The sequence below is a fragment of the Ixodes scapularis genome, unplaced genomic scaffold (genome assembly GCF_016920785.2).
Source record: "Ixodes scapularis isolate PalLabHiFi unplaced genomic scaffold, ASM1692078v2 PGA_scaffold2__306_contigs__length_199485367, whole genome shotgun sequence".
Taxonomy (NCBI): Eukaryota; Metazoa; Arthropoda; class Arachnida; order Ixodida; family Ixodidae; genus Ixodes; species Ixodes scapularis.
In genome coordinates, this window is record NW_024609857.1 from 150,899,702 (window position 1) to 150,921,024 (window position 21,323).

Genomic DNA, 21,323 nt, shown 5'->3' on the forward strand with positions numbered 1-21,323 from the left:
TCCGTTGCGACATGCTTCCCTAACGAAAGTTTTTGAAATCTAGCGCGAGACTTCAGAATGTGTACACTGAACTTCCAATTTGACGAGCGCATTTAGTGCTGCTGCAGAGTTTATGACGGGGCCTATTTACTCGAAATTCAGGTTCGTACTTGGTGTACAGCGCTGTCAAAGATGGTGGCGCGAGCATTCGGCTCAATCTTTTTGTTCACTTGCGCCATGCTCCCATGAAAATGAGATGCTAGGTAAAGCAATACACCAACACCAGTAGCTTCGGCAGCATTTTGCATCAAGTATGAAGCAGGGTACAGTCGACACTCATTAATTCATACTCCAGGAAGCCACAAACTTTAGTTTGAAATATCAGAAGTCTGAACTATCAGAAATTCATCTAAATATTATCGAGGCAAAGTACAATTTGCTATACAAATAGCTACACATACCAGGCAGATTTTTTACACTTTCTTCCACATAGGCCTATTTATTAGCAGGCACACACAAAACATTGGTGAAGTTCGACGCGAACAGTAGTTTTGGCCGAATCTTTTCTAATCGAACATTGAATAGTTTCTCCAAGCCTTTTACTACCGTTTCACCTTGCCTAAACGAAGATTCAGCTGAACTCGTGAAGGTTCTTCCCAACATCCACTTCTCCACCTCTAAGCTCAGTTTGTTTTAATATAACTGTATCTATGAACCATGGCCTCAGAAAGTCCAATGCCTACATTAAGGTGGCATGTAAATGACAGATGAGATATGTAATTAAACCTAAAGAGACGCCCAGGTCTCCTAATCGAGGGAATTTATAAATCCGCTTGCAATATACAAATATTCTTTCTTTAATCTTGAATTTATTTCCCTCAGAAATATAAAAAAATAAAACAAGCATGAATACTGAAAGCAGATTGTCAGGACAGTTCAGCTTGCATAATCGCGGTGGGTTAGTTTATCAAGTGCGGTCCTCACCGAGCACCAGCATGCTGCAGAAAAGCTATGACCACAAGCTTTGTGGGTATTGCTTTCCCACAGTACATAGGTGCTCGGTGAGAAGCTCATTCAGCGGGGCTAACCCGTCAGGATGAAATGAATTAAACGCTGTTCGCAGCTCGTAAATGCATTAAAAACGTAGTGGGACAAACAAAATTTTTTTATTCATCTGAATTAACCGGAAGTAGAAAATATCAAAGTTTGAATTATCGCAAGCAACCCTTTGACGGTAGAGTTTTTCTTTTTCCAAAAAGATGTCTCCCAGTGGTCGGGTTTTGTTCCCAAAGAAATAGTATAAACGAGGGGTCAATGCGCAGGTTTCTTCCTTATTACCTAGAGTGAGCACGTACAGTGCTTGCAAGCTGTTTAGGTTCCGAAGCATCAAATGAATAAATTGAAGGCGAAAAGGTGTCGCCTTTCTTCCATTCGGATTAATTTTGGTGCATCAACTTCTGCGACATTCCAGGAGCTTGAGATTCCAAAGCCGGCGGAACTTACGGAGCTTCTTTGTCAGGGGATAAGCTCTCATTTTCCGAATTTAATTCCGAAAAGCGTTGGACGTCTCGATCAAAGAGTCAGTGCTCCCGTTGGCACTACCGCCAGGGCGGCCAATATGCGAAACGAGCATCGCGTGTACGGAGCGTCTAATTTTGAAACTGTAATTATCCCAGCAAAGTGAAACACTGTGCAAATACGTTTACACTTCATCAAAGACATGACAAATAGCAACACCTCCCGCGTTGCGCGCAGTTTCGCGTTTAGGCAGCCGCTTCCAATTGTGTAGGTAGTCACCACCGTGCATGTACGGCGATGACCGTCAGAAGGTTAATATCATGTAAGGTAAACAACTTAAAACTTTAAAACAAGCTTTTTTTTTTCTTTTTGAGATGATTTTGATGGCTTTACACAAGAAGTGCTTTATCTACCAAAAAATACCGGGCAAGCATCCACCCACAATCCGGAGGTAATCTCGAAAAACTGAGAAAGGGGTGCGCGTAAGGTCCCTAGCTACACAAATGCAGAAGGGGGACACAGGAAGGGGTGGGCTTCTCTGCCCACCGACTTGCTCGGAGGAGCAGCTGACGCAGTAGAAAATCTCGGTTAGCCTGGTGGGCTCAGAAGTCTTGGAGGGCGCTTGATATGCCCTTTGCTTGTTTTTCAAATGTTCCATAAGTAGTGGGTTGGCGCTATTACAATATGGGCGCATGCTCGGTATTTTATGGTAAGTCTGCAATGTTGAATTTTTAGACTACAGGTGATCATTCTCTTGTGATTACAATGCTGGGGCCAGGCCAGGAATAATGTTATACTGTATAAGGTTCATTTTATGCACAATGTTTACACTTGCACATACTCATTTACATAATTCAACAGATGATAATTCAATGTAACTTTGCCTTTTTGTTTCCCTTCCATCTTCTTCACCTAAACTAAAAAGTGATAATAAAAGAAGTTACAGTTGTTTTGTTGTTCTTTTTGCAAAAATTAATAATGTATTGTGGAGCGCTTATTTTCTACCCAGTTGTAGCGCTTGCGGTCCAGAGCAGACACCAAAGTTTCAGAACTAGCTGTTATCTTATTTAAAAGTCATACGTGATTTTATGAAAATTTTTTATGGAAAAACGGCAGAGCTCTTGAATACATGCAGCTGAATGGCGCTAGTTACCAAGTGTGGGTCCCATTCTCCCATCCAAATTTTTTAAAATTACTTAAAACTTTTAAACGAGTTTGAGAGCAGTTTGCTCTCAAACTTTGACATCTGGTTCAAACCAGTAGCGCTGCCTTTGGGCAGAGAATAAGCGTTTAATAATGCATAATTTTTTTTTTCTTCACTGAAAAGTATTTTTTTATATTTTTGGGAGGGGCACCCTGTACAACTTTACAACTTAAAATGTTTTTCAAGCAGGCCTATGAAAATAAATGGGGGAAGCGGATCTGATCCTGAGGCCCTGGTTGCAACCCTTCAGATGCAAGTCAGTTCTGCCAAGTATGTTTCTGAATCCCTACACCAAGAAAACGGAGAAGTTTGCAAAGTTGTCACAATTCCCTTTTCTTTTACCTACGACAGATCCGATCTTCAAGAGCAAGTTGAACAACGCAAAGTGGCCGAATCCCTCGCTAGGGAACTGCAGTTGCAGCTTAGCAGGAGAGAGGAGGCTATCATGAGGTTTGTGAATACGATTCCATTATCCAGTACACCATTACTCTAACTATGCCAACGAGGTTAGCTCTCTACCTTTCTGGTTCTTTTTTTTTTTTTTTAGTTGCTTATATGAATAAATAGAAACTTGCCGTTCCTGCACTTCGCATCTTTAACACTGGATGGCACTGCTCGTTTTAGGGTTGCCCATTTCCTTGTTTACCAGTGACCCCTTAACGTTTCTGATGTGAAATGGTAATCGATCAGATAAGTCAATTTTAAAAACCTTCAAGTATCTGTCTTAAAAAGAATTGGCGTAGCCATCTAATCACTCTCTGGAACAAGAGCAGCGAAACATCTGGCTCTCCATAGATTTCTTAAAGGAGCAGATTCTAAATGTTACAAATTTGTGTGTAGCTGGTCTAACCACTTGTTTTTTGTTTTCGCTTTGTTTTTCAGAGATGTCGAAACGAAAGATACTATTGATGGTAAATTAGCTGATTTGGAACAGGAATTGAAAAGTGCCAAGGGACTGATCAAAGATGTAAGTGTGTTTCTTATTCCTAATGTTGATGAGCTGAGCAGAGTAAAAAGTACTATCTGCGGCAGAAAACAACTGATGCACGAGAGTAATTAAAAAAATACAGTTTATAGTACCATAACTGAATTTATATATGGTTATGACAGTATAATTAGCATATTTCGGATGTCACGATCGCAGTACTGCCATACCTGAAAGGTTCTGTCATAAAACTTTGAGCATTGCATTAATTTATATTTTCGGTTTTGCAAAAAATGAAGCGCTGCTAAGCTGTTGAATTTACAGCATAGAGATGACAAGGAATTAAGTATTGTATTTACTCGACTCTAGCGTGACCATGATTGTAACGCGAGAGGCAACTTTTCATTCTGCCCTGCAAAAGAAAAAACACCATGAATGTAATGCGAGACCAACGGAGGCGCAAGAAAGTATGTTTTTTTTAAAGACATCGCGGCCAACACTTGCCAACTCCGGGGTAGCTCTCAGTCCCTCTTCGTCGTCTTCGTCGTCAGAAGTGGAGTTCTTTTTCTCGCTGTCCTCTTCCCTGGCGATGTCATCCTCCACGCCATTGAGGTCATTGGATTCCGAGCACTTCTCCATGCGGCAGACACCCACCCAGCAACGGTCGATGCGCTCGGTTGCTTAATCCTTCCTGAACGCGTCGAGGCTTGATCTTGATGAATCTAGTCTGTGTAAAGCTGCCACATGCTGTCCTTAAAAGGCTTACTGAGACAGGCGTCTAGCGGCCGGAGCGCAAATGTCATTCCTCCAAGAATAACGGCAAAACACATTTTCATTTCTCTCAGTTTCTTTTTCACTTGAGAAGTCAGGTGCCCGCCAAATAAGTCCAGGACCAGCATTGATGTGGTGTGAAGAAGCGCGCCCGGTCGTCGGCACCACATCGTGTTGATCCACTCAATCACGGGCAACGAATCCATCCATTCCTTTTCCTGGCAGCGTACAATCACACTGTGCGGGACCATCTCCTTGGAGGTGATTTTGCACCGAAAAATAATGTAGGGCGGTAACTTATGACCATCTGCCAAGCGCGCCAGCATCACTGTCAGCCGGGTCTTCTCGTTTCCAGTAGATTGAATCCAAACTTCAGTCACCAACTCTGAGCACTGTCCTCGACATCGGCATGTCTATGTATACTTGAGTCTGGTTCGTATTGCCTATATGCCCCAATAGCATCTTCAGTGAACGACGCAAGTCGATTACCTCCGAGGAGAGAGCGCTGGCCTACGGATCCCCATGTGGCGGGTTCGAATCCCGACCGAGGTACCCGCAATCTGAATCTGACGGAGGCTTATTGCGGAGGAGGCGCCGTGTAACCGAGCTTTCGGCTGCACGTTAAAAGGTCCCCAGGTGGTCCAAATTAATCCTCAGTCCTCGGCTGGGGCGTGCCAGATGCCCGTTGTTGGTTTGGCACCTAAAACCCCCAAATTTGGCAAGTCAATTATCGTATTTACTCGCACAATGAACGCACTTGCGTAATGAACGCACCCACCAAGTTAGCTCTCAAAATTTCGATTTTTTTTTCACTCGCGTAATATACGTACCCCCCACTCGGATGTCAAAATTTTGACTCCCTCCCTCCCCCCTCCCCCCCCCCCGCGCGCGAAATGAACGCACTTTTTATCCTGGTGCAGCGAGGTCGCGAATGTATGGGCAGGGTGGGCGAACAAAACGCCTTGCAAAAGGCGTTAAAAAAATTTGCAAAGATCCAAGGGGCGCAAGAAAAAAACATGGAGAGGAGCTTCTTTTTTTTTTGCACAGCGCAGTCTGGACTTTAGGTTCGCGCGCCGCCGCGCGCAAGGAGGTAAGTAAGAGAAGCGGAGAAGCGCTCTAAGCGAACGAAACAGCTTGCGAAAAGTGGTAATAGGAAAAAAAAAAACCCGCGGAACTGAGAAAAAAACAAAAGAAAAAGAGGAGCGTTTTTTTTTCTTTTTGCACAGCGCAGTTTGGTTACCGGGGTCGTGCGCCGCGCCCAAGGAGATAAGAAAGATAAGCAGAGAGCCCACGCCTGAGCAACGCCTAAGCAAACAAAACAGCTTGCAAAAGGCGGCAAAAAAAAAAAAAAAGCCACCCAAGGAACTAAGAGAAAAAGAAACAAAGAGGATTTTTTTTTTTTTTTTGCACAGCTTAGTTTGGTTACGGGGTCAGGCGTCGGGCGTCGCGCGCAAAGAGATAAGAAGTTACTTCGATTTTTCAGGATAAAAGGTCAGTTCATTATGCGAGTAAATATGGACTCAAAAATGTTGCTTCGCGTAATGAACGCTCCCCCAACTTTGCATCGATTTTTCAGAAAAAAAAGTGTATTCATTCTGCCAGTAAATACGGTACGCTGAAACTTGACTAGCTTTACCTCGTTGTCTGCCGGCAACTTCTCCTTCTGGGGATCGACGTGGTTCGCTAGAGAGAAAATCAGTTTCTTGGCATGAATTTCTGTGCCCATCCGCCTGAGGCCTTGAAAATATTCCAGAATACTCCCATCTGTCGAGCGAGGTCTCGGGCTTTCCACTTGATCAGATCTGCGCTGACTCCAAGGGGGCGGTTTTGCTGCGCTATTACAAACTTCGGAACTTTCTGCTCCAGTTCCAACTGACAGCCGTGACGAGGTCCAATGGAAGCCTTTTCGCCGATTCCTCCATCCGCGAATCGTAGATTCGTTGAGGTTCAGCCGTCGAGCTGCAACGCAGTTGCCAAGCTCTTCTGCCAACAAAATGGCCTTTTTCTAAGTTTGTGCCATACTGGGCACATCACGTTGCCATCAGTTTTGGTAGGAGGTTTGACGTCTCAAAACCGTGAGAAGAGAATGTTCCAGAATCATAAAGCAATGTAGAATAACAAAGTCAACCATAACCGCACCATAACTGCCAGATTCGACGAGACAAAGAACACTACAACGAGAACCATGGCTAAAACAACATTTTGATTGATTTTGATCTGGATCCGACTATTTTCATTGATAGAATCCATATAGGCATATGTTGGTAGGACAAGACTGAAAAGCCGTAGGTTAACATACCGTATTTGCACGAATATAACGCGACCACGAATATAACGCGAGGGCAGGTTTTGATGCCCTCAAGAAGAAAAAAAATATATTATTACTATTATAACGCGAACCGAGGCCGCGTCAATTTCTCGCACTCAGGGGCATAGCAGATGTGAAAAGTCAATGGAAATAGAAGAAATATCAGTTTATGTTTTGACTACACTCATCCTCACTCTTCAGGTCCTTCCGTTTACAATCCACTTGGCGACTACGCAGATAAGCAGCAGCACGGCACCTGCTTGTCTGGTAGTTCTCTTTTCTTGCGAGCTCCACGGCAGCCCACAATCCAAACAAGGCACGAAGCAGAAGCACCAACACACAAACACGAGATCACTCTGGAGCAGAAACTAAACAATGCGCAGGCAGAAAAAAATACAACTGAATCCGATACACGATCACACTTCTTGTTCTGGTCCCTCTGCATAAACAAATGCCTCGTGTTGCACGATTGCGTAAACGCGGTTGGTGGTCTTAACTTGGCTTGTGTTGACTCGGCCCGGCTTGGCTTGGCTCGAATTGGCCAGTGCCCGCATTCCCGCATGATGCGCGCGCGCGCCGAGTTTCTGCGGTTTCTGCGGCGTGCGTGCGTTGTACAAACACAAAAGCAATAAAAATGCTTTATGTTTTCTATTCTCCCCCTCACGTGGCCCAATAGCTAATAAATTCCCTTCCACACCCCCACTGCTTTTCCCACCGGATAATTTGCATTGAGCCGGAGGCACCGGAGGGATGGCTTTCTCCTCTGGCTTTCTCCAGACTCGCGCGCCTCGTGGCTGAACTCGATTCCGAATATAACGCGAGGTGCGTTTTGGAGCACGTAATTTCGAAAAAAAACTCGCGTTATATTTGTGCAAATACGGTAGTTCAGGGGTGGCCAAGCTGCGGCTCGTGAGCCGCATGCGGCTCTTCGCGTGCCAAAGTGCGGCTCACGGCTCCCTCTTCTCCCTCTTCTTACCCCTCCCCCCTCCCCCGCCACCCTCCCGTTCACACAAGCACTTCCCCCAAAAGAGACATGGAACGCGTTTTAAATCGAAAGACAGGTTGCGGTTTGGTAGTCTTGTGCTGTCTTACGTACAGTTAAACTGCTTTTGACTGGGATAGATTGAAAGTACTTCGAGTTTCGTTTATTGCTCTGGACAAGTTTGCCCCCCCGCGGCTCTTGGAAGTTTCGTGATTTTGTTTGCGGCTCTTAGGCCGGGTCAGCCTGGCCACCCCTGACATAGTTAGTATTTCAAAATGGCTAGCCAATTTCAGGGTGACTTGATTATAATGCGAAAGCCAACATTAGGTAACCAATTTTTTTAAAACAAACTCGCATTACATTTGAGAAAATACGGTACACTGAAGCCTGCCACACTTTGCATCACTACAATCAGACATCTCTTGCTCAAACACCTATTTATGTGTACTGTGCATGATGACTGCCTGAGCTGAGGCCTCACACTACGCTGCATTTATCCCTGGAAAGCTTATTAGAAAATGTTGCGTCTTTGCCATGGTTTTTCACGACAGTTGCATCACGAAATCGAATCTCTACAAAAGCATCTGAATTGCTACAAAGAGTCTGCAAATGTGTACAAAGAAGCAAGTGAAAAGCAGGAAAATCTATTCAAGGTAAAAGCGAGCAACATTTTTTTTTTTAAGATCATAGATGTAGCTTTCAACATGGTTTAAACTTTGCCGCATGACATGCTCTTCCACTCTAGGAACTCCTCTCCGAAAAGGAAAAGTTTTGGGCCGAAGAAAGAGAAAAGATGTTGTCTCAGCTGAAAGAGAAAGATGCCTTAGCGTCGACAGCACAGACAACTACAGAGGTTTGTCCACTTTTCCAAAGCATCCCCCTTCCCCCCTCCCCCCTCCCAATATCACTAGTTTGTCTACAAAAACTTCTCTTTCTTTATAGTTCCTCACCATACAAGAAAAGCTAGTCGCCCTACACGAAGTGTTGGCCTCCCTCAATCTCAAGGCAGACGCGACCTGCGACGCTACCTCCGCCGCGGATGGAATCTCCAAGCTACTCCAGCTTTCTAACTCCGCACTGGGCGACCTTCAGAAGCTCTCCGAGAGTGCAGAGCACACGACATCGCTGCTCCGCAACATCGACGAAAACCTCCAGGGAACCAACGACAGGCAGCTCGGCATCAATCAGTTGCTGGAAGCGTCTCAGAAGCTGGAAGGGCTTTCGTCTTGGACGCAGAACTGCGAGGGAATCGGCCAGACCTTGGAGCGCCTCGAGACGAACCAGAAAGCCCTGACGAACACCCTGGGAGAGCTGCAGTCACTTTTTGCCACAGGACACGATTCCGGCTCATTGCCCCGTCGGAGGGAGGAGTCCGGCAACCTTGAAGCATCCGACCTTTTAGACATCAAGGAGGGCGTGACCCGTGTTCTCCGCAGGCTCGACCGGTTCGCAGACGAGATCAAGACGGCCTCCGGCGTCGAGGGGACGAAGGCGACCCAGAAAGTAGTGGAGTCTTTCAGCGAGTACCATTCGTCCACGAAGCAGGAGATGCTGAATCTGCTGAACAAAGTATCGTGCGAGCAAAAGGCGCAGGTGGATCGAGTCGTTCGCAACACCTCGGGGATGTCGGAGGAATTTGCCGAGATTCGGCTGAACCAGAGTACGGCGCTGAAGCAGCTCCAGAGCCTCAAGGACGAGCTGATCCAGATGGATACGAGCGGGATGTTTGCCAGGTTGGAGTCCTCTCAGGAAAAGAGTGTGCAGCATGTGACGAGGATGGTCGAGCCCGTGTCTGCGGAATTGAAGAACATGCAGGTGAGATGACGGCGTTCGATTGTCCTTTCTTGCGTAGGTGCTTGTGAAAACGAGGACGCCAACTGCGAGGTTTGCTGGAGGTGCGTTTTCTCTCCGTTCAAGCTTTGCTGCAAGAGCTTACTACTGCTATCCACTCTGAAGCATCAGGTATACTGAGGTTGTCATATTGACAAAGTATAAATATTATTTATTATAAAGAAGATAAAGAGAGCCGGTTAAGCGTGTTCCTTAGTGCACGAAATTCGGATCTCAACTGCCCCAGTCAGGGAGCATCACCCTGTGAGACAGTGCATGCTTCAGTAAGGAGGATGATGAAGACGTTCGGTAACTTTCCTACAATATTGCCAATATGAAATGTAGATGTCATAATCTGTTCATGGAGTATTGTTCTCCTCTTAGGCTTTTTTTAGTCATTAGGGTCAACTCAATATGTCAATAAAATATTTATTCTTGCTGGTACTCCTCAAATTTCTTAAAGGGCACCTTTTCTGTTGAGTACTGTTCTCAAGTGAGGGGAAGGGAAAGGTATAGTTAATTATTGTAATGTTTTAATAAGTAGGTATAACTAAGGGCTATACAGTAATACCTCGTTAATTTGGATCTCATGGGACCGGCAAAAATGTCCGAATTATCTGAAAGTCGAAATACCGAAGGACAAAGAAAACTGCTCGAAAACGTTTCCCTGTGACATACCTTTATTTTGAGAAGAAATCTGTTATTGCCGCCTGCTTTCTGGACGACATTTGGGTGGAGACGGCAACTTTCCTTAGCGCGGTCGAGTGCTCCACCGCACTCGCACTGTCAGAGCTATGCTGACAATTTAGCGCAGCAAGGCCTCTTCTACTTTCGGGTACACCACCTTCCACAGCCGCTTTCTTTTCGCATTGAACTTCTCGCTCTCAAAACCCTGTAGGATCTCAGCCTCAGTTTTCACGTAAGTGGCCGAAGTGCTTCTTTTGACGTCGTAACTTTCCATCACTTGTTGTCGAGAGACGCCGTCCTTCAAGGCCCTCAGTATTTCCACTTTCATCACTAAATTCTTGGCCTGGTACAGCTGCAACAAAAAACGAGTTGCACAACTGACCAATGATCGGAGCGGCAAAATTGTAACACCCGGCGCTATTTTTCCCTAGCGCGCTGATAGCGAGAGTGCCAGTCACGTTGCATGTTTCAACGCGGGGGTGGCCGACGAAAAATTGAGGGATAAGATAGCTGTTAAAATGCAGGCTTTAGGATGGGCTGCTTTCTGCCGGCCACCCCGCGTTGAGGCATGAAATGTGACTGTCACCCTCGCTATCGTCGCGCTCGGAAACAATAGCACCGCTTGTCGCGATTTTGCCGCTCCGGTCGTCGGTCACTTGTGCTACTCTGTTTCCGTTGCAACTATGCTTCTGCTGATTCCATACCAGGGGAGTAGCGCGCTGACGCACGGCAATCCAGAGCAAAACTGGTGCGAAACACGGAGAACCGGAAGAGCAAAGAACCATGTGTGCACCTCGGATGGATAGCGGTCATACCCTTTGGAACGGATGGTAGCTAGCGCCGCCTGCTGAATTCGCCTGAATTAACCATAGCGTGCCGCGTTCCCTCCGTATTAATGAGCGTTTGGTGCCACTGACTAATACACACATTTGACGGGACCAAAACGGCAGTTCGGATTCCCGAATTAGCTGGGGTCGAATTAACGTGGTTTTGCTGTACACTGGAAAACTTACTCGAAAATTGGAACATTTCGTCTCAATCTGAGAAAAGACAACTTTTATTGCCCTGGTTGACTGATGAGGCTGGGCTTTGCGGACCCCTAGAATGCCTTCGTGGACCCCAAAGAGGTGGCGGACCTCCGTTGCAGGTTCAGAAAAGCGTCCACTCTCCTGCTCTCCAGCGTTCACACTGCTAAAGTGGAAAGGGTGGACTGCTTTCTGTAAGGAGCTTGTCCCACTTTTCTTAACCTGCAGCAGACTATAGTTCTATGTTCATGACCCCCTAATTCGTCTTGCTAACTACGGGACCACACTCTGCAAATAACATTGTGCAACCTGCTTTCCCATCTCCCTCAGGCCACGTTGCAGAGACAGCACGAAGTGCTCGTCACAAAGATATCGGAGCCGGCACAGCCGGGCGTGGCGCCAGAGCAGTGGCAGGGCGTCATAGAGCGCCTGGACTGCCTCCTGGACCAGACCAGCTCCCTGCAGGCCAAGGAGAGGGCGGGCCGGCTCGAGAGGCTCTCTGCAGACCTGAGGGAGGTGTCTCCCGAGAACGACCTCCCCACCCTGCTGGGGGGCCTCACCAACGCCCTGGCCGACCTGAAGGGAGAGGTGCGCAGGCAGCAGGGCTCGGGCTTCGAGAGGCGCGCAAGCCTCCCGGTCAGTGCTTGCACCGCATGCTCCCCTACAAGTAGTCTGCAGTGTTGCCTAAGCTTCATCTATGGAAATAACTGATGAGGCATACAGGGTACATGATCTTTACTGGCTGCTCTGCTTAGCTTGATTGAGGTGGCATCTTTGGCACAGTTGTTTTATCTTCTACATTAAGAAACGAGTGACAGCAGTATATATAGAATGTTTGGGAGCTTTTTTAAAAGTTTAAAATAAAGTCGTTAAAGGGACACTGACACCCCCCCAAAATTTTTTTTTTTCACTTTTTGCCAGGCGTTTTATTATGGTTGTCGGAGGACTACCCAATTAATATTTTGCAACAGAGTAGCATATTTTTGTAATAAAGCCAAAAGACGCAACTGCTCGAAACCGAAACTCGCGCATGGAGGTCGGAGAGTGGAGAGGAGTGTGTGAGTGGCGGAAGTCACGTGGCTACACCCGACCGTGCGTTTTTTTTTCCCCTTTTTTTCTGCCTAGCAGACGATATGAGGCGTAACGGGAACTGTTCGCCGTGAGATTCTTTTGCAGTTATGTTTGTTCTACTTGCTGTTCTGTACTCCAAAATGAGTTGTTTTGTACATTCAGGAGTTGGATATGAGTAGTGAGTGCCCGTGGTGAATTTCCATGGTCGGCTTCGAAAAAAATACACCCAAGATGTTGAGTGAAGAGCTGGCTTACATGTCCTGCGTCCGAAAAAAGTGGCATTGTGCGACAAAGTTTCCGATAGATCAACGGGATCACAACCAATGGCTGGCTGCAATTCCTGTAGAACATTTACGGCCACCTCGGGACGTGGACGCTATCTGTTTTATATGTTCCTTGCATTTTGTGGAAAGTGATTACATTGAGGTCGCAGGTGTCAAAAAGGAAATTCCACACCGTTTAATTCAGCGACGTTTCATCCACAACATTGGTTTGTTATTTTTTATTTGTTTCTTCAGTGATAATTGAAAAAGAAAAAAAAAAAAAGAAATGTAAACATCAAAAATATCTAGAAAAAGAAAAAAAAAAAAAAATGAAATTCGCTTTAGCGGGGATTGAACCCGGTCCTGCCACGTGTGGAGGTGTGGAGCGGAAGACTTTCCCACTGAGCTACGGGGGGATTTCTTTCCTTAGTAATAATTTAAGCGCTAAACTGTAAGTTGGAAAGTTTGCAACCGATTTTCCTCCAACAAAAGCACTCCCGGGTCGAAGTCGGGAAGCACCATGCCTTGGCGACATTCGCACCTAGTAAAGGAATCGTACGCGTGCATGTTCAACTCGAAGTAGACACGTCGTATTTGACGTTTTCGCGAGCGATGTCTTCAGCCGCGAGAAGGGAGCGACGGCTCGACGACGTCTTCGTGCAAATCGGCTTGGTGGTCAGGCATGTCGTACGGGATGAATACCAATTCTTTTGATCAGTTCCTAATTTCTCTTTTAAAGGCAGACAGAATTCGCCGGTACTGCAAACGACAGTTCTGAAGTAGAGGTCCCACGCTCGTCGTCCGCTGCCATCGCCGTCCCCGCGAGTCCCACGATACGCGAAACGACGCACGCACTGAATGCTTCCGGTTCTCTGTCGAACTTTTTTTTTTTCAATCAACGTATTTGCAGCTTTTTAGAAGCAACTAAAAATGGGATTCATATTTTTTTTTATTTTTAATGTTGAATATGCGCCTTCAATGACCTACGACTTCGATTAAATTTGGTGGTCTTGTCTAAACCTTAGAAAACGGCCCGTGACCACGGAAAAGAGAGTGAGCGCGACTCAAACCGGCCAGTTCTTGATCGGCGGTTTTCGGGCGGAAAGAAACCGAATTTCGAGCCGCAAATTCTGTTCTGGGTAGTTGGGCTCTCATATGTCACGTACAACTAAAAACCTCGGCGAGCATAAATACCCTGTCAGTGTCCCTTTAAGAGAAAAAAAAGCTTTTTGGGAACAAATTATTGGCCCTGGCAGACGTCGGGGATAAAACCATACTAATTTTTTACCTAAAATTGTCTAAGTATAACTTTTAATTAGCGCATTTCGGTGGCATGTACAAGTGGCAAATTCGTTGTTGTGGAAAACACAGATGTTATATTTGTTTTGAAAACAAGTGAAGTCCTTTTAAGGGGAGACACTACCCAGAAAAAAAGAATCATGAGCCATTCCACTCTGCGAAAGTGCATGACCAACAAAGCTGTTTAGCAGACGACAGACGTGACACAGAATTTTGAACAAAGGTACGAACACATTTATTGTCTTGATTGGTGGTCATCGTGATGGAAGGTACGCACACACATTTGTTGTTGTCTTGATCGGTATTCATTATTTCGCGTGGACGACTATCGCCGCCCCGAGGAGCTGGAAAAAACTAGACACGCGCGACGGGACTGCCACTTCGGGAGGGCAGAAGGAAAGAAAACTAGGCACGCAAGCACTTGAAATGACGACAAAGAGAGAGTGGTGCGAGCATAGACATGGCCGACGCGGGTCGTACAGCGGCAAATCTTTGAGGAACCTTTACTATCTACCTGAGAGTCTACTGATCTTGAAAATGGTGCCTGTTAATAGCTAATGTACTGAATAGACCTATTGCTAAATTACCCAAGCATCAAGGAGAATGCAGGGAATGGTGTTCCATGTGCCCCACGTGCCGGTGTCTGCAGCAGTTACTGTTCTAAAGCAAAAGCCTAAAACAAATGTCATCTTGCACGCAACTTCGTCGAGGCATTATTTTGGTTATTTACTTCGAATCTTTTATACGGGGAAGGCGTGCACATGCGGCGGTGCGAGCGTAGAGTTCTTGTTGATGCACATGAAAAATTCACGGAACCCTAGCTATAAACAGCTTCACTGTAAAAATTTTTGCAAAAAACGTTAATTTTCAAAAATGCCATATTTACATCCATCAACATCTAGAGAGTGATGAAAATAATCCCTGGAGAAGGGGAACAAGAGGGACAAGGGACAAACATAAATCTCCAAACACAGCTAGGTGACTGGTGAGCGACCGAAAAAATCCGCCTGGTCCGGGTATCGAACCTGGCACCTCTCCATTACAAGTGGAGCGCTCTACCAACTGAGCTAACCAGGGGTTAGACGTCAGTAGAGCAAACGGGTTTTATCAGCTGCCACCAGTCTAACACCAACAAGGGTGAAGCTTGCAATTTAATGTTATAATTATAATGCAATTAAATGCAAAGGGGCAAGCGAGCTGGACAATAATGATGAAAATAAATTTCATCATCATTAAATTTCATCATCATCATCATTTTCATCATTATTGTCCAGCTCGCTTGCCCCTTTGCATTTAATTGCATTATAATTATAACATTAAATTGCAAGCTTCACCCTTGTTGGTGTTAGACTGGTGGCAGCTGATAAAACCCGTTTGCTCTACTGACGTCTAACCCCTGGTTAGCTCAGTTGGTAGAGCGCTCCACTTGTAATGGAGAGGTGCCGGGTTCGATACCCGGACCAGGCGGATTTTTTCGGTCGCTCACCAGTCACCTAGCTGTGTTTGGAGATTTATGTTTGTCCCTTGTCCCTCTTGTTCCCCTTCTCCAGGGATTATTTTCATCATTATTGTCCAGCTCGCTTGCCCCTTTGCATTTAATTGCATTATAATTATAACATTAAATTGCAAGCTTCACCCTTGTTGGTGTTAGACTGGTGGCAGCTGATAAAACCCGTTTGCTCTACTGACGTCTAACCCCTGGTTAGCTCAGTTGGTAGAGCGCTCCACTTGTAATGGAGAGGTGCCGGGTTCGATACCCGGACCAGGCGGATTTTTTCGGTCGCTCACCAGTCACCTAGCTGTGTTTGGAGATTTATGTTTGTCCCTTGTCCCTCTTGTTCCCCTTCTCCAGGGATTATTTTCATCATTATTGTCCAGCTCGCTTGCCCCTTTGCATTTAATTGCATTATAATTAAATCTAGAGAGTATTCACGGAGAGTTTCATTTGTTTGCACAGCATACGTAATATCCCGAGTCATCGCCCACCCCCCTACCGCCTGAAATTCATTAAAAAAGTGGGGTGGGCCATGTCTCGGTGGGTGAGCACAAACACTTGAAAAAAAGCGGAAAAAACCGCCTATTTTTCTCTGCGTATCTAGCGCTGATGCACAAGAGATACATCAAACTCAAAACTCGATTTAGTTTCATTGTTTTATAGAAAAAAATGCTCATGAAAGAATATTTTACTATAGCGAAGTCCGTTGCTTGCGTACGCGCTAGAAACACCGCCGATCTGCATATAGCGCGAACGTTTGTTCCGTGAAAGAATGTCACCACTATGTTCTCCTAGTTAGTAAAAAAAAAAGAAAGAAAAGTCTACAAGAAAATAGAAAAACCGACCAGGCGCAACGAGCGAGCGAGCGAGCGAGCGGACCAAAGAAGCGACCAAGAGCAAAAGCGGGAAAGCCGGCGGTCGCATTGGCAAATACTTTGGCGTCGGGCCAAGTCGGGCGCCTTGTCAATTCCGAGCTCTTGCGCAACTTTCTTGTTTGGTGCGTACTTAGGTGCGTCCGTGCACGGCGGGCTATCAATGAACGGTTGGGACGCTCTGCAAACGTCTGTGTAGGGCGTTCCAGCAAAGCTTTATTTACGCGTTGGCTTTGCCTAAAATATTACACAGCCGCGGTCACGACGGGCGGGAAGAAGGAGCGGGTTCGCGGTGACTTTACTTCGGCGGAGACAGACTTTGACCTAACACTCCGCGGTTACATTAACAAACTCTTATTTTGTTATCTCCATCGTTTTCTTTTCCCACGGATACACGACCACTTTGGGGTCGCTCACGGAGGAAATGCGTAAACAAAAAGAAGTGTCTGTCCCTCCTTCGTTTTACTTTGTCACGGACGTCCTCCAACTGTAAGGTCCGTGGCCGCGTCATTCGGGTAGGATGAGTGTTCGCGGATAGCAGAGTCCGCGCTGGGGTATTTGAAGGGGTGGGCGATGACTCAGTGTTTTTTCGGAAATCGATATTGGCCCAAAAAAGGGGGTGGGCGATGGCTCGGGGATGGGCGATGACTCGGGATACTACGGTAGTTCTTTTTTATAAATCATTTTCGGTCCACCTATGTAAAAGAAAAGGTAAGGGTTTGAGCACTTTGAACATGTTTTTCTCCATTCCATTTTCTGGCATTATTTTCCACTTTGGGAAAACTATTGTTTGGTAACGGGACAAAAGGAAAGGCTCTCTCATTGTTTTTCTTATATTGAATTTAATGGGCAATGCAGCTGCTGCATTGTATTTTTACTTTTTGGATATACCGTAAAATACCGGGCAAGCTCCCACTCAAACTTTGGAGATAATCGCAAAAAAATGGGGGATGGGCGCTTGTCCAGTCATCAGTTTTACATATAAATGTACTGTGCATATTTTTTGAGATCTTACAAATTTTGGTAATGGGTGCTTAATGTGGAATGGGAGGATGCGCGGTATTCTATGGTAGTCTACAAAAGATGTTAGGATTTTGTCGACAGGGTAAAGGGCAAGAAATTTCTTTGATTTTTCAGCGTGATGTTAGCATCCAATAAATAACTTTTTGGAAACTTTGTTTTCACAGTTGCACTCTCCAGGAATTTTGCTGTGTATCTAGTGAAGAAAAATGTTGGGTATTACCGTAAAATACCTGGGGAGCACCCACCTCACTTTTATTGAAAGCCGGCTTAATCTAGACACGGGCGCTTGTCCGGTCAAATCGGGTGCTTAACGTATAATTCGCAGAATTTCAGTGTTTGGGAAATGTCGTGGGCGCTACTGCGGTATTTTACGGTACATTAGTTTTCTAACGATAGTTTTCCTAAACAATGTCAATGTGTTCCTGATAAAAACCACTATAATTTCTTTCACAATTCATGTACACAGATGAAACTTTCCATTGCATTCTGCCTCACAACTGACAGTATATAGTGTAAATTTTTGTTCATATTAAGCAGGAGGTCCAAAAGTTGACCCTTCTGGGTACTGTTTTCCCTTAAGCCCTGCAACGTGAGAAAACCTCGAGCTTCTTCCACAGAGAACTGAAACGTACAACAGGAAAGCACTCCTCATGCGCTGCATTTCGGTTTTTTTGTTGAGAAAGCCTTCTGCCCTATTTTCAACATTACTCAAGATGTACCGGTTCTGTCTTAAACTGTGTGTCAGTGCAGGCCTCAGCTAAAGATGTGTGTTTATTTTTGAAACCTTAAAAGTCTGCCCGTTTTTTGTCTCAACAGAACAAAGCGTGCAACTACTGCAAAAAGGTTTTCGTGACGTCGTGCAGAAGTGCTCCGAGATGCCGGAAAATGCCAGATGCCGGAAATGCACATGCTTCTGCACATGTTGGCTGTGCTCTTTCTCTCGTGCTTGGAGGAGCCCCGCTAATTTCTTCATTGTGGTGCAACCACAAGATTAATGTCTACAGCTGGAGTGACCCATAAGAGCTGCACAGTTTGTTTGTTTTACCTTTTATGACCTCCAACTCCTTTTTTTATCAGATACCTGGTGATGCTGCCGACCACTTACTGCCTCACCACCGTGCTGCTCTGGCCAGAAATAATGTTGCAGAGGAAAGCAAGCTTGAAAAGGAGAAATACAGGTGATCTAGGAATTCTGTGGGCTCTAGATTATTGCCGATTCTGTTTATCACGATTGCTGTTCACTTCACTTTCAGGAGCAAAAAAGCTCTCTTGAAGTACAAGTCTGAGCTGAAAGGGATCAAAGAAAAGTTAAAGGTAACACGCATATCTTTGTTTTAATTTGTAGAAGTAGCATCTTGCGACTTTTGCTAACCTCTCTTTTCCCCTTCCAAAGAACATCAACCATATTTGTGAGAGGGACGGACTGAAGGGCAATCGCCAGATAGACCAGCAGGCGTCTGAACTCCAGAGAAGAGTAGGTATTGCATATTCTTTAAGAAACACTGACACACCCCAAAAATGTTTCTATTTGTTTTTTTTTTGTCAGGTGATTTAATATAGTGTCAAGAGACAACCCAATCAATATTTCGCTTCAGAGTCGCTTATATTTTTAACGAAGCCCAAAAACTCAACTGCTCGAAACTGAAACACAAGAGCTCACCCGACCACATTTTTTTTTTTTTTCTCTCCGCTTCTTTGGTGTGTGGAGCAGACAGCGAAGTTGTGTGCAACTTTTTTTGTGCAATTGTTTTGCACTTATATCCCTTATACTTGATGTTCTGCTCTTGAAGATCTATTGGCCGCTACTACGAACGAAAGTTCAGAAGTAGCGACCCCACGTCCGTTGCAATGTCGGTCTCTTGTGTGCCGCTATCGCATCATTCAGTCCGCAGTACGTCGCCATATTGAGAATGACATGTACTTCCTGTGATCTGTGCAACATTTTCTTTTATCAAAATATTTCCAGCTTTTTGGAGACCACAAAAATGGGGTTCATATTCTTTTGTATTTTTGTTACGAATGTGTACCTTAGGTGACCCACTACTTTGCATATGTACTTGGTACAGATTTTTTGAACGCCACGTGGCCACGAAAAAGAGAGTAAACGCGACTGAAATCGGCCAATTTTTAACCGGCTGTTTTCGTGCAAAAAGGAAACAAATTTCGAGCCGCAAATTATCTTCCAGGTAGTTGGGCTCTTATAGGTCAAGTTCAAATAAAAACCCCGGCGAGCATAAATGTACCCTGTCGGTGTCCCTTTAAATGCATTTACTGAGGCCCGCCTCGGACGGGGCAATTTCACCCAGCAACTTGACATCGCAACACCAGCAACACGGGCCGCCCGCGTTCATACGCAGCAACCGAATTGCTACGACTTGCCATCATCATCATCATTCAATTTGATTCTTTTTGCACTATTTAGACGCACAGCTACGCACTAAAAATGTGTTTTTATATCTTTGAATGGCATTGAGAATACTAACTCATCTTTTTGAAAAGGTTTACTTCCAAAAACAATGCATTTCAAACCAGAACAGAGTCTTTAGCTGTCATCATCACCACCACAGGTGTGTCACGCGAAAATATTGCTTCCCTGATTGGCTGCCGCCGCTTCAAACGTCTCCGAGTTGTTCGAGTTGCTCATCTGTTTTGAGCCGGGCCCGATCTCAGCAATTTGCGTCTATCTAGGGGAAGCTAGGGAACAACCCGCCAGCAACCTCAAAATTGCTGGAAAATTTGCCCCGTCTGGAGCGGGCCTAAGCTGATGTTCTTGCCGTATTGAAGTCATTCTTTTAGCTTTTGATTGGACGATTATTTTTCGAGTGACCAGTCTCGTTGCACCCAAACATTTCCAGATTGACATGTTGGCCCTGAGGATAGATTCTGACCGACAGTACCGCACCGATCTCGAAATCAGCAATCTCAGAACAGGTGAGAGAGAATTTTGATGTAATAGATTATCAATTAAACTTGGGTAGATTGCTCCATCTATATTTTTAATTAATGTTGTGCCCTATACGATGGCATAAATAGGAGCTTATGAATTCCTTGATTTGTTACAGAAATGCACCACATTCGTCAAGGGCTGTCCAGGGAGGAACTGCACAAGTCACTGCCCAGCACCTATGTGAGTTCTTCTGACTTTACCCTTTGTAAAAAATGATAATTATATGGCAGACTTTTCTTCTTTAGCGGAAACTCGGGCACATGACCCCTTCAGAGACTCCCACGAAGCTCACGGATTATAATGGCTGCCAAAATATGTTTCACAAGTACAGGACTGATCTCACGGTAACTATGTAATATATATCTTTCTTTTTTTTTTTTCACATTAAAATTTAACTTGAGTTTTGTTTCATCAAAGGTTGGCTTGTGGTGACTATTTTTTTCAACTGCTTATAGGTGTACACATGAACCTTGATTTTACGAAACCCCATTTTACAAATTTCCCGATTTAACGAACAAATTCGGATTCCCCGTGGAGCCTATGCGCGAGGTCTCCCGTCCTCGATTTGACGAAGTTCACCATTTAACCAAATTTTCAGCGGGACCCGGTGACTTTGTTAAATCGAGGTTCAACTGTATATGCACATGCCAAAAGGCTCTAAGCTAGGCTTAGGCTGTCTCGGAAAGCACTCTTATTGCACGAGCATTGGGTAAAGCACGTAGTCCTCAGTTTATTTTGTTTGATTAATCGATACTAAGTATAGTGAACGAAAAGGAATGCTTTCGTGGAATTTCTTGGCATTGCACACCTTTAGCAAGTTCCTTATCCCTGGTGTGATTGCATGCATTTATAATGGGACCCTACCAGCCTTTGTTGAAAATTATAAAGATCATATAAAAGTCTTTGAAAAAAAATTTAAATTTCACTAATTTTGGAAGCCGTCTTGCTGGTGATTGAATAGACAACAGTTAGTGAGATTTCCCCATATTGTTATCACACCCTGTGAAGGGTCCTCTTAAAGGTACATGTCCACGTGCATCAGCACTATCTCACTGTGGTCATGTTTGTCACCCTCAGAACCTCTAAAAGTCCCCATTGAAAGTGTCTCATTGGGTTGTACTGCC

At 45.1% G+C, this 21,323-nt stretch overlaps 1 protein-coding gene across 4 annotated transcripts in view; it reads left to right on the forward strand.

The window, feature by feature from the left end:
• The window catches only part of LOC8030452 (ankyrin repeat domain-containing protein 35), a 66,224-nt gene that overhangs the window by 36,682 nt on the left and 8,219 nt on the right, over positions 1-21,323 (forward strand). Inside the window, exons 11-23 of one of the 4 annotated variants that reach the window (XM_029992360.3) lie at positions 2,891-2,971; positions 3,053-3,151; positions 3,584-3,668; positions 8,239-8,340; positions 8,433-8,540; positions 8,630-9,502; positions 11,560-11,865; positions 18,330-18,430; positions 18,506-18,566; positions 18,646-18,726; positions 20,108-20,183; positions 20,315-20,379; positions 20,445-20,543. In XM_029992360.3, coding sequence (XP_029848220.2) covers positions 2,891-2,971; positions 3,053-3,151; positions 3,584-3,668; positions 8,239-8,340; positions 8,433-8,540; positions 8,630-9,502; positions 11,560-11,865; positions 18,330-18,430; positions 18,506-18,566; positions 18,646-18,726; positions 20,108-20,183; positions 20,315-20,379; positions 20,445-20,543 — 2,137 coding nt within the window. Of the gene's footprint in view, positions 1-2,887; positions 2,972-3,052; positions 3,152-3,583; positions 3,669-8,238; positions 8,341-8,432; positions 8,541-8,629; positions 9,503-11,559; positions 11,866-18,329; positions 18,431-18,505; positions 18,567-18,645; positions 18,727-20,107; positions 20,184-20,314; positions 20,380-20,444; positions 20,544-21,323 lie in introns of all 4 variants that reach the window. The other 3 variants (XM_029992359.3, XM_040500889.2, XM_040500890.2) reach the window with 3 other exon arrangements.